This window comes from Phalaenopsis equestris, unplaced genomic scaffold (genome assembly GCF_001263595.1).
Source record: "Phalaenopsis equestris unplaced genomic scaffold, ASM126359v1 Scaffold226633, whole genome shotgun sequence".
Taxonomy (NCBI): Eukaryota; Viridiplantae; Streptophyta; class Magnoliopsida; order Asparagales; family Orchidaceae; genus Phalaenopsis; species Phalaenopsis equestris.
This window is the reverse complement of record NW_018244647.1, coordinates 6,303-19,187: the sequence shown is the minus strand read 5'-3', so window position 1 is coordinate 19,187 and position 12,885 is coordinate 6,303. Positions and strand designations below refer to the sequence as shown.

Here is a 12,885-nt window from a genome sequence, read left to right as displayed (position 1 = left end):
AGGCATATGTAGATGTCGATTGGGCCATTGACCATGATGATCAAGAATTGACTATTGGTTTTTGTACCTATCTAAGGTTTAAACTAATTTACGTGGGGCTTGAGGCTGAACTGGACTCAACCGGTTCAGCTGGAGGAGATTCAATCTGGTAGGAGGTTGGACCTCTCTCTTTTCATTGGGCGGGAATTATCCCACCCTTTTGTTTTCATTTCCCACCTACTCTTCTATTTATATGTGTTTTTATGTCTTAGGGTTCAGCTTATGTTATTTTATGATTTCAATTTGTGAGGATAACCACTGACGTCCTGTCTTCCCTGTTTAGGGTTGTATCCAACGGATAGGGTGGTGCTTCGACTGTATCCCTCTCTTCCGGTGGTGATTATCTTCCCAACAACCACCTCCACCTTCATTCATTGTCGTCAGCCACTTTTCCCACAGCTTTCTGCATCTTCTTATATCTAGCTGGCTACTCCAACTCTTTTGTTTGCCGCCATCTACCTTTCCCGCGACTTCCGCTAGCAGGTTTTTCCCTCCAAAGTGCTCCTTCCCGTTTTCACAATCTGCCATAACCCACAGTTCCTCTCTGCTGTAACCTGCAGCTATTAGTTTTCCCTACCTGCTACCAGTATTGGCCCCCTTTTCCCATCTATGGGTGGTAGTGACCTGCTCTAGCCCATTCCTCATGTTACTCACTTCTCTCTGACAACAACAGATCTACCGCCACTTGTTCTCAGCCCCTCTTTCCAACCGCCAACTTTCCTTCCCCAAATCTTCAAACTTGTTGTCCAACCCGTCTATTTTTTTGCTGACTGCTATCAACCCTTCCTAACACTTTCCAAGCCCCATTTCCACCAGCCCGCAGCCCATCACATTGTCCTCGCTCTAGGGTGCCTTTGGGTTTTGTTATTATTTCCCTAATGTTTAGTTTTTGCTTATAACTTTTATTTGAATTTCAATATAATATTTGTATTTCCAATATGATTTTGGTTAACTTTGGTATCAGTTGGTATCATAGCTAGCACAACCCTAGTCCTATTCTAGGGTTTCCTGGCATCCGCTCCTACTCAAGCCACCCCCATAAAAATTTTTCCTTTCCGATTCCCAAACCTCCAACAAGAATTTGACTTAATCATAATTTTCTGAAAATCAGCAACACCAAATTAATTTTTCTACACTGCCAATGAGTCTCCTACACCCTCTTTTTTCTCCCAACATTAAAGCCTGACCATGCCACCAACAAGATATATGCCCAAGACTTGTCGGGAGGAGATATAGTGAGAGATCCGCCAAATTCAATGGTGGCTTACGGACATTAAAGATGAATTCCAATGGGAGGTTAACCTCGACCCTGATCTTGGGAGTCAAAGAGGAGAATGAAAGAATCTGGAGATGAATCGGGAGATAGCGCCAGGTCCTGTCAACTTACTATAGACAGAAGATGCGGACTTAGCTTTAGAAGTGGAGAGACAACATCACCGAGCGACTCCCATATCTTACATAATTCTTATATCTAGAGTACTCCTGTAGAACATCTAAGATGACCTTGTAAGAGGAAAAGCTAATTCAAAGTGGAGAATAAGTGAAAAAAATTCAAATCCCCAAATCTGACACAACTAAGAAATGTTGCAAGTATCATAGATTTGGGCATGTTGAATTAGAATGGACAACCCGGGAGGACGTCGTTGAAAATTTGAGGAAGGACACCGCATACACTGAAACCGATGAGGACATAAAGGAGGAGGACTAGCATCCAGTTTAGGAGATAAACGTTGATTCGAAAGAAGATATAAACTTCATAGATGATTCTCAATTGTCAGCCAATGAAGAAGAGACTACCAATTCTACATAACCTCAAGATAGAGGTTCCGGCTAAGGTAACAATAGTCGTTGTGGAAGGTAGTGACCTCGTTGTAATGAACATTCATGTAAAGCTTGAAATTGTTGTGCCTTGAGTCACCTTTTTGCAGATACTGAGAGAAACATCAGCAGGACTGACCATAGATATCCAAAAAGGTCATGAGTTGGAAGAGCCTACATTGGTTACAAAGCCACCACAAATAAGAGAAATGCAAAATTTTTAGATGTAAAGACAACTCGTTGGTTATTCTTCTAGATGGAGGTCCAGCTTGTCAGGCCATTTTGTGTCATGTCGGGAATATTATGTGGACCTTTTCAGAGGTTATTTTAGGTTCAAAATGGTATCCATCGTCACATGGTCAGATAGGAAAGATGAATCCCAACTTGGTAATGGGCCTAAGGAACTTGATGGGGACTGAAATTCTTCGATGGGTTCCAGATCCCATCGGTGAAGAGGTCTCTCCTGAAAGGGAGCCAGTGAAAGTGGTGCAACCTGCAGCAGATTTCACCCCAGAGTGAATTTCTTTTCGTACTATTTTATCTGTTGCATCTTGACGGGTACGAGTGGAAAAAATAGGTTACAACTAGGATGGGGTGATACCTGATTGGTGGGAATACTCGTCTATCTGCAGTTCCAACTCAGGTTGTGCCAAGGGTGGCCAAATATCTCTTTTATCGGAATGTGCTTCGGAACGATGTCTACTTGATCCAGAGGACGTGACATCGCTCTTCAAGAAGCTAGTAACTTTGACAAATGAAACCAAATCTCCCCTAATCCCGGGAGAGTGGCGCGGGGTTTAAGGCTGAACCAGACCCAATCGGTTCAAGCAGGAGAATCTTCGGTCTGACAGGAGGCTTCATTGACCTCTCCTCCCTCTTTTCATTGGGAGGGAATTATTCCGCGTTTTCTGTTTTCGTTTCCCGCCTACTCTTCTTCTATTTATATGTGCTTTTATTTCTTAAGGTTTAGCTTATGTTATTTTTTGATTTCATTTTGTGAGGACAACTGCCAGCATCCTGTTTTCCTTGTTTAGGGTTGTATCAGACTAGTAGGGTGGTGCTCCAGTTGTATCTCTCTCCTCCAGTGGTGATTATCTTCCCCAAAATCCACCTCCACTTACCTTATCGTCAGCCACTTTTCCCATAGCTTCCCACATCTTCCTGTATCTAGACGGGCACTCCAGTTGTTTTCCTTGTCGCCATCTGCCTTTCCCATGACCTCCCCCCTGCTGGTTTCTCCCTCCGGAGTGCTCCTTCCGGCAGGTCCAGTCGCATCTATCGGTTTTCCCTCCCTACCATTAGTATTGGCCCCCTTCTCTTATCTACAGGTGGTTTTGACCTGTTCTAGCCTATTCCTCCCGTCATCTACTTCCCTTTGACAACAACTAATCTACTGCCACGTTTTCTCAGCCCCTCTCTCCAGCCAACCACCAACTTCCCTTCCCCCAATTTCCCAGCTTGTTGTTCAACCTACATGCTTTTTGTTGGCTGCCGTCAACTCTTCCTACCACCTTCCCAACCCCCATTTCCGGTACCTGGTCCGCAACCCACCTTGTCGTCCTCGCTCTAGGGTGCCTTTGGTTTATGTTGTTGTTTTCCTAGTATTGAGAGTTTTTGTTTGTAACCTTTATTTGAATTTCAACAATAATATTTGTACTTCTATTGTGGTTTGGGTTAACTCCAATATCCTTGGTCAGCTAAAAAACAACTCACAGTAGTTCAATTCTCTATAGAGGCCAAATATTGAGATATTGCAACCACAACCACAAAAATATTATTGTTATGCAGGTTACTTTAGAAACTTACCAGAACATCTACTCCTACCAAGATTTGTAGTGACAACACATCAGTCATTGCTCGTGCTCACAACCTAGTATTTCACGCACGTATAAAATGCCTAGAGGTGGATTATCATTTCATAAGAGCATCTCAAACTCAGCCACATCAGTTTCATCATATCATGACCGGCGATCAGACTGCTGATATTTTTACTAAGTCTTCTTCCACAACAAAGCATTAAATCCTTACCAGCAAGCTGGCGATCAATATCCATTACCATCATCTTGATAGAGGGTAAACAGACCTACCATTGGTTCTTAGCTATTGACTTTGGGTTTAGATCTCCAAGCCGCTTCAGCTTTCGGTCCAACCACTCTAGCTCTCGGTGCCGTGTGAATGAAGCTCGTAACTTCAACTTGGTTGTGTCTCCATTATTTTTTATGTTTGCCACTTTTTACCATTTTACCCTTATCTATGTTTTTGTGAATAAGAAAATATTGTTTTGTTCTTTTACCTGTAAGAAGTTCACTCTCCTTTCAATTCTTTACAAGGTGTGGAGAGGGCAGCGCTGGGGACGTTGTGCAAGGAGGGATCCGACTAATGGTATACTTGAGCCGATTCAGCTCGAGCTTGACTTGTTAACGAGCTTACGAACCAAGCTTATTGAGCTCGAGTTCAAATAGCCCGTTTACTAAACGAGCTTGAGCTCGATCTTGTCCCAGCTCAACTTGTTGGCTTGCTAGTCGACTCGATTAATCTAACACTAGTCACATTGACACATTTTCCGGTGAGTTATTACTGCATCCTCTTTCTCTGGCCAGCAACACCTTGTCCGATTAGCTCCCGTAAAAAATGGATATTTAGTTCGAGCTTGCAAGTCGATTGCTACCAACTACGAGCCACGCTTGAGCTCGAGCTTACAATTTGATAGGTGAGCTGAGCTCGAGCTCGGCTAATCTCATTTACACTACTAGATCTGACAGTCAGGAAGCTAGGGAGGACCTGCAGAGAGTATTCTACTGGCTGAAATAGAGATCTAGGGTTTGTCTCCTAGATCTGATATCATGTAGAATTTTTGGAAGAATTTTTTTAGAGGAATAACTCTAATTTTTCATTTATGTAGTAGAAGCGAATAGCAAGTATATATATAAAAGGTTAAACCTAATAGAATTGGAGGGAAATTCAAAATCATGTTAAGAAATAAAGAAATAAAACATAATATTGTATAATTAAGGGGGAGTAATTCTCCCCCTCAAATGTAGCAGTTGGCCCACAGTTGCCTAATTCAAAGGTGGGCCTACGTGGTCCATTATCATCAAGTACCATGACTACTATAATATACTACCACTCTACCAACATGCCCATTTAAATCTCATCCAATAAAACTTATATCTTCATGAGGTATCCTTTGTTTTAATGATTTTAAGTTAGCTGGCTCATGATCTTACACGAGTTAAATATGAAGAATACTATGGTGAAAAATAATCAAATAGTCAACTTTAAATATTTAAAGTAAACTTGTAAAAAGTAACAATACCTTTTACTAAATGAGCTTTGAACCTTAATCTGTCAACATGAGGGCTCACGCAAAGCACAAAAGAAATAAATAAAATGGAGTTTGAACTTCTTAAATTATTTTTATAAGAATAATATTTACATAACGTCTTGCTGTTTACATTTAGCTTTCTGTGATTCCTTTTCCCCCAATGTTTTTGGGTGGCTTCTGACTAGTCTTTGTTGTTGTGAGCATTATCATCTATAGTAAGGTGAAGCACATGGAAAGGTCCTCATCAAGGAATATAACTTTTGTCCTCAATTATGCTAGGGATAGTGCCTTCAAGGTGTTAGGTCAAAGGATTTAGAGGGCTCCAAACTGGACATTAAGCCTTGATTAGTTCAAAATTCCTATCGTATGTTTTCTTGTGTGAAAAATTTTGGACCACTATTATTTTTGGAATTGTGCTTTTACTTTCATTATTGCTAACTATATCTAGGCCACTATTATTTTTCAAATGAACTTTTAATTTTCATAGCCTTGCAATGCATATTTTCATGGATTCTTATTGCGTAATCCTTATTTTTTGTCTTTTTTAATAGCTATTTTGAATGTTTGTATAACATAATAGATGATTATGGTTATAATTTTAGAGACACCATCTTAAACACAAGCTTAAAACTTATTCGATAAAACTGAATTTTAATTTCTTAGTGTATTTATATGGTAACAATCCATTTACCATTTAGAGTTCTAATATACTCAAAAGAAATAGTTCCAATATGTGCAATTTGAATCTTGGTATCTTATCAAATAGTATGACGCCTTTAACTAAAGGTTCCTTGAAGAGGATGCTGCTGCAAAACTGCGAAAATGTTTTGCAGGCTTATGGAGTTTGGATGACTCAGAAGTCGTGAAGCGTGCCATCGAAAGACCTGAATTATTTGTGCTCAAGCCGCAAAGAGAAGGCGGAGGTTGTATTCAAGCTATTATTTTGAATCTTTTCTTAGGGCTCGTCTGGGATCAATTTTGTTTTTTTTTCTTTTTATTGTTTTCCTTTTTTTCTTAAAAATGTTTGTTTAATGTTTTTTTAATTTATTTTTAACTTTTATTTCTAAAAAAATTAATTTATCTTTTAAAACGCTCAAAACAACATTTTTGTTTTTTGAATGTTTTTATAAAAAATAACACTTCAATCAAATAATCAAAAATGTTATGTTCAAATCAGAACATAAAAAAAATAAAAAATAAAGCTGATCCCAAAGGACCTCTTAGTTTTCCTGGATCTGTTCTTCTCATTCTATTGTTGGCTTCCAGGAAATAATATCTATGGTGATGACGTGAAAGAAATGCTATTGAAGCTGCAACAGGAGAACAGTAAGGAACAAGCTGCTTACATTTTGATGCAGAGGATATTTCCTGCTGCTTCTGTTTCCTATCTCATCAGGGAAGGAATTCCTCAACAAGGCCGCGCTATTTCAGAACTCGGCATATATGGAGCCTATCTAAAGTATATACTTAAGTTCTCTTCATATCATTTTGAAATAATGACCAAATTCTCCTTGGGAAATTTTCACACGTAGCACAAATTCTTATTTGTTTACATATCTCACCCCTAAACTTTAATTTTTATATGCATTGCATTTTGGTGCTTTAAACATGTGCATTAAAAAGTGTATTTTACTTTTAAAAAGTGATAATAGTACTATTTTTGTTGTGATATTAAAGATTTGAGTGTTTTGTGTGTAAATATGAAAGTTTGGATGTGAGATATGTAAATACGTAAGAATTGTGTGTCGTGTAAATTCCCCTTCCTTGAGGCGATGAACTCAATTGACTAATCTGTCTAAATTTATAGGAATAATGACAAGGTGATTATGAATGAAAAATGTGGTTACCTGATGCGAACAAAGGATTCCTCATCAAATGAAGGTGGAGTGGCTACTGGGTTTGCAGTCTTGGATAGTATTTATCTGACTTAAAATTATTACTCCAGGGTAACTTAAGCTTGTTGAAGTTTTACTTGATATCTTCCTCTTTCTATTAGCATTTTTCCAATGTGCTTTTTGTGGGATATTTGTCTTACTAGAGACTAGAAAAGAGAGTGTCATAGGCATTTAAACTAATAATTTATTTGGTTCTGAATTCTGATTGTATTTTCTTCGTGTAGAACATTAATGGCTCAATAACAGATGACATCTACTTCTTGTCTATGTAACTAAAAAACCAAAATGCTCTCTTGACGGAAAAAATATTACATCAGTACTATGCACGAGGCAATGAAATTCCTCCACGACTCCCCGCGCGACAGAGAGAAAAAAACGGCACAGTAACACGGAGAATATTTCCCCCATGTTATTCATGTGTTATTGTGTGTTATTCATGTGTTATTATGTCCTGAGAATATTCCTGGTGTTATAATAACACAATAACACATGAATAACACATGAATAACACACAATAACACAAGAATAACACGGAAGAGAATATTCTTCCGTGTTACTACGCCGTTTTTTTCTCTGTCGGGAATATTTCCCGTGTTATTCAAGTGTTATTGTGTGTTATTCATATCTTATTGTGTCCTGAGAATATTCTTGTTGTTATAATAACATAATAACACATTAATAACACATGAATAACACGCAATAACACATGAATAACGCGCAATAACATATGAATAACACACGGGAGAATATTCCTCATGTTACTGTGCTGTTTTTTTTTGCTCTGTCGCGTGAGATGTTGTGGCGTGATTTAATTGACTACGCACTTTATTTTTACATGCGTAGTACTGATGTAATATTTTTCCTGTTGAAGGGTCTGTTTAGGATAAGTTTCTTCATAATTTTACTTCTGAGATCGCTGCTCAACCATTATTTAGCTATTATTGTGTTGCTGTTTTCATAAATTTGTGGTGAAAAATTATTTTTGAGAGTATAAATACTAAAATGTCGTAGTGATAGCTTTAAGAAACTGTTCTGATTTAATTTTTACAGCAAAAATTATTTTTTCCGTGACAATTTTATAGACATTTTAAAAACAAAATTTCTGCCGGCCTAAATGGACCCTAAAAGATTTTTGTTATTTATAATAGGAAAATCTACATGCTACCATAATTTTTATTTATTTACATATCTAAACACCTAAAATTTGATTACATTTATAACATTTTGGTATTAAAATTTATGTATAAAAATGTATATATTTCACTGTTAAGAAAGTTGTAATAATGTTATTTTTGATGAAAATATTATGTTTAAACACCGTACGTTCGGATGTCTAATTATGAGTGTTCACGTCAGCAATAATTTCATGTATATGCACTGACATTGCCTCCCGTGATTGGATGTGCAGACGTTTTCAAAACTTTATACTCCATTTGGAAAGGATGGTTCATATAGAAGAAATAAGGTTTATGATGCATGGTAGTGTCGAGCTGTTCTTTATTTATTGCGCCTAATCATTGGTTTTTTTTTTTTTTGGAAAATATGAGGGCCACAACTAGCTTTATTATAAAGAAATGACACAATTTGAAGACAACTTGGCAAAAAAAATAAATAAATAACAAAAACTACAATACAATTATAAAACTACAAAACAAAACCAATAAACCAAAAGATTGCCAAAAAATGAAAGAAAAAAAAAAAAACTCATTGAAGAAGATCCAACATTTGGGAAGCACCCACACATTGAAGAAGTTTTATTAACATAGTCAAAGCAATTCTCAATCACTTGTTCAAAAAGCGTAAACTGGGTCCAAATAGCTCAGAGTAACCATCAAGAATAGTCACCAATAGAGCCCAAAAGAGCAAGACCGAATAACAGAAGATCAAGAATTATCCAACCAATAGCCAAATCACTCCAAAACAGGTGAGAGCCAACTTCACTACATGAGCACAAAGCAAGCACAACCACAATAAAGAACAACTCAGGGAAAACAATAAAATGCCAACCATAGAGAATTCATCCCAACTCAACATCAAAATAAGTATATGAATAGATAAATCAGAGAAATAATAAAAAAAAAACCAACATGATAATATGCAATCCAAATGAATAATAATAAAAAAACATAAAAATACTAAAGACTCAACAAAAAAAGAGCTTAGAAACTTACTCGAAAGAAAAAAAAAATTAAAAATTCTTTCAAGTATGATGAATATGTAAAATCCAAAAGACCATAAATATTCAAACTTACGATTAATTTTTAATAAAAGACTAGAGATTTTCATAGCTCAATCCAAAATCAACCAAAGGGGAAAAAACAAAAATATTTCAGATCATAATCAAATATCTCAGAATAACATTTGATTATCTTTACTAATGCCCATAAATGCTCTATTAGAAAGGTTTGGGAGGAAATTATAAAGTTTCAAACTACCTCTGGGTTGCTCTTTAACACTTCTAAATGTTTCTTTTACTGTTCTATGAGAGTCAATGCTTCTAAAAAGAATTGGATTATGGATTTTACTGGTTGCAATAAGGCTGCTCTACCTTTGAATTATTTGGGTTTTACTATTGATAAAGGTAAAAAAACGTAATGCTCTTTGTTTGAGTTTGTTGATAAAATCAAGAATAAGATTTTTTCATGGGAAACTAAATTTATTTCATTTGGAGGGCGTATCACTCTACTTAAGAGTGTTCTTACTTCTCTTCCTCATTACTCTTTGCAAATTATGAATATGCCTTTGGATTTTATTACAATGCTTGAAAATCTTTTTAATAAATTTCAATGGGATGGCAAAGGTAAATCCAATATTCATTGAAAAAGTTGGTCTAAGCTTTGTAAGCCTGTTGAGAAGGGAGGTCTTGGTTTTGGAAGCTTATCTAATTTTATTAAGGTTAATTATATGAAGTTATGGTACATATTTAGAGAGAACAGTTCTATTTGGGCCTTCTTAATGCATGCTAAATGTTGCTTCAATAAGCTTCTTCTATCTAGCACTTATAATAAAAATGATTCTTTCGTTTGGAGAGAACTGTTAAAGGTTGCTAGACATAATGAGGACTTGATTTGTTGGGATATTAGCAAAGGGGAGTGCTCCTTTTGGTTTGATGATTGGTTGGGCAATGGTGCTTTAGTGGACTTTTATGGTGGTCCACATGTTATTGATACTAAAGTCAAGGATATTTGGTTTGAGAATCGTTGGTGTGAAAGGGATCTTGCTCAGTTGGTCCATTCTGATTGTGCTAAATTCATATCTTCGATTCCTATTAACTGTGATAAAATTGATTTGCTTAATGTTAAAGGCAACATTGGGGATTCTTGTTCTAAAATCTTTGCTAATTCTTTTCAATGTTTCTAGGGATTAGATTTTTGTTGGAAGTGGAAACCTTGGGTTAAACCTTCAATTTCCTTTTCTGTTTGGAGGGTCTTTCATAATCAAATCCCCACTGATGTTATTCTTAAAATAAAAGGATTGCGGCTTCTTTCTTGTTGTGTGTTGTTTAAGGCTCATGAAGACATTCTCATATGTTTGGTGGTTGCCACTTTGCTAAAGATATTTGGATGCATGTTTCTTCGAAACCGTACATTGAGAGGAATATGAATCAACATACATTTCTAATATTTACACTGACTGTAAATGCCTTGGCCATGCCTTTTTTACTTATGTGCCTTCTGTTATTCTTTGGTTTATTTGGGTATCTAAGAACAATGCTAAGTTTCATAATGAGGTTCCTAATGTCTATCGTATTGTTGGCATGACACTTAACTTTCTTATGAAAAGCCTTAAGCTTTTGAATCCTAATAAGAAGCTTAATGGTAGATTGATGGATCTTCTTCAGAAATTGAATATATATGATTCTATGCATGAAATTGTTATTTCTAGAGTGCCTTGGTGTAAACCTTGTGCACCCTTTATTAAAATCAATATTGATGGTTGTTGGAAGTATAATCAATCTAGTGTTGGAGGTGTTTGTAGGGACTTCTTGGGTTCTATTGTTTGTTGGTTCTCGACAGCTGTGGTCCTTAAAAAACGTAATGCTCTTTGTTTGAGTTTGTTGATAAAATCAAGAATAAGATTTTTTCATGGGAAACTAAATTTATTTCATTTGGAGGGCGTATCACTCTACTTAAGAGTGTTCTTACTTCTCTTCCTCATTACTCTTTGCAAATTATGAATATGCCTTTGGATTTTATTACAATGCTTGAAAATCTTTTTAATAAATTTCAATGGGATGGCAAAGGTAAATCCAATATTCATTGAAAAAGTTGGTCTAAGCTTTGTAAGCCTGTTGAGAAGGGAGGTCTTGGTTTTGGAAGCTTATCTAATTTTATTAAGGTTAATTATATGAAGTTATGGTACATATTTAGAGAGAACAGTTCTATTTGGGCCTTCTTAATGCATGCTAAATGTTGCTTCAATAAGCTTCTTCTATCTAGCACTTATAATAAAAATGATTCTTTCGTTTGGAGAGAACTGTTAAAGGTTGCTAGACATAATGAGGACTTGATTTGTTGGGATATTAGCAAAGGGGAGTGCTCCTTTTGGTTTGATGATTGGTTGGGCAATGGTGCTTTAGTGGACTTTTATGGTGGTCCACATGTTATTGATACTAAAGTCAAGGATATTTGGTTTGAGAATCGTTGGTGTGAAAGGGATCTTGCTCAGTTGGTCCATTCTGATTGTGCTAAATTCATATCTTCGATTCCTATTAACTGTGATAAAATTGATTTGCTTAATGTTAAAGGCAACATTGGGGATTCTTGTTCTAAAATCTTTGCTAATTCTTTTCAATGTTTCTAGGGATTAGATTTTTGTTGGAAGTGGAAACCTTGGGTTAAACCTTCAATTTCCTTTTCTGTTTGGAGGGTCTTTCATAATCAAATCCCCACTGATGTTATTCTTAAAATAAAAGGATTGCGGCTTCTTTCTTGTTGTGTGTTGTTTAAGGCTCATGAAGACATTCTCATATGTTTGGTGGTTGCCACTTTGCTAAAGATATTTGGATGCATGTTTCTTCGAAACTGTACATTGAGAGGAATATGAATCAACATACATTTCTAATATTTACACTGACTATAAATGCCTTGGCCATGCCTTTTTTACTTATGTGCCTTCTGTTATTCTTTGGTTTATTTGGGTATCTAAGAACAATGCTAAGTTTCATAATGAGGTTCCTAATGTCTATCGTATTGTTGGCATGACACTTAACTTTCTTATGAAAAGCCTTAAGCTTTTGAATCCTAATAAGAAGCTTAATGGTAGATTGATGGATCTTCTTCAGAAATTGAATATATATGATTCTATGCATGAAATTGTTATTTCTAGAGTGCCTTGGTGTAAACCTTGTGCACCCTTTATTAAAATCAATATTGATGGTTGTTGGAAGTATAATCAATCTAGTGTTGGAGGTGTTTGTAGGGACTTCTTGGGTTCTATTGTTTGTTGGTTCTCGACAGCTGTGGTCCTTATTTCCCCTCTTGTTGCTGAGGCTGATGCGTTGGTTTTTGGTCTTCGAGTGGTTCAAAAATTTGGTTGGTGGTTTGTTGTTATTGAAATTGACTCTTTGACTCTATGGAAGTAATGCATGTTTAAGATTAATCACCATTGGAGTGTTAATCTTTAAATGCGAAAGATTACTGATTTATCTAAGAACTTAGTTATCAGCTGGTCCCATATTAGGAGAGAAGGTAATATGGTTGCTCACTGGGCGGCTAAATTTGGTATCACTCTGAATGCAACTTTTATTTCTAAAGCAATCCAAGATTTTCTTCTCCAGTTGGCTCTGAATGACCATCAATAGAGCTT

At 36.3% G+C, this 12,885-nt stretch overlaps 1 protein-coding gene across 1 annotated transcript in view; it reads left to right on the top strand.

Moving 5' to 3' along the window:
• Nucleotides 1-7,305, top strand: part of LOC110037893 (glutathione synthetase, chloroplastic) — a 57,605-nt gene extending 50,300 nt beyond the window's left edge. The window contains exons 10-12 of the mRNA XM_020742621.1: nucleotides 5,969-6,105; nucleotides 6,449-6,641; nucleotides 6,990-7,305. Coding sequence (XP_020598280.1) covers nucleotides 5,969-6,105; nucleotides 6,449-6,641; nucleotides 6,990-7,113 — 454 coding nt within the window. The 3' untranslated portion in view covers nucleotides 7,114-7,305. The remainder of the gene's footprint in view (nucleotides 1-5,968; nucleotides 6,106-6,448; nucleotides 6,642-6,989) is intronic.
• Nucleotides 7,306-12,885: the final 5,580 nt, after the last annotated feature.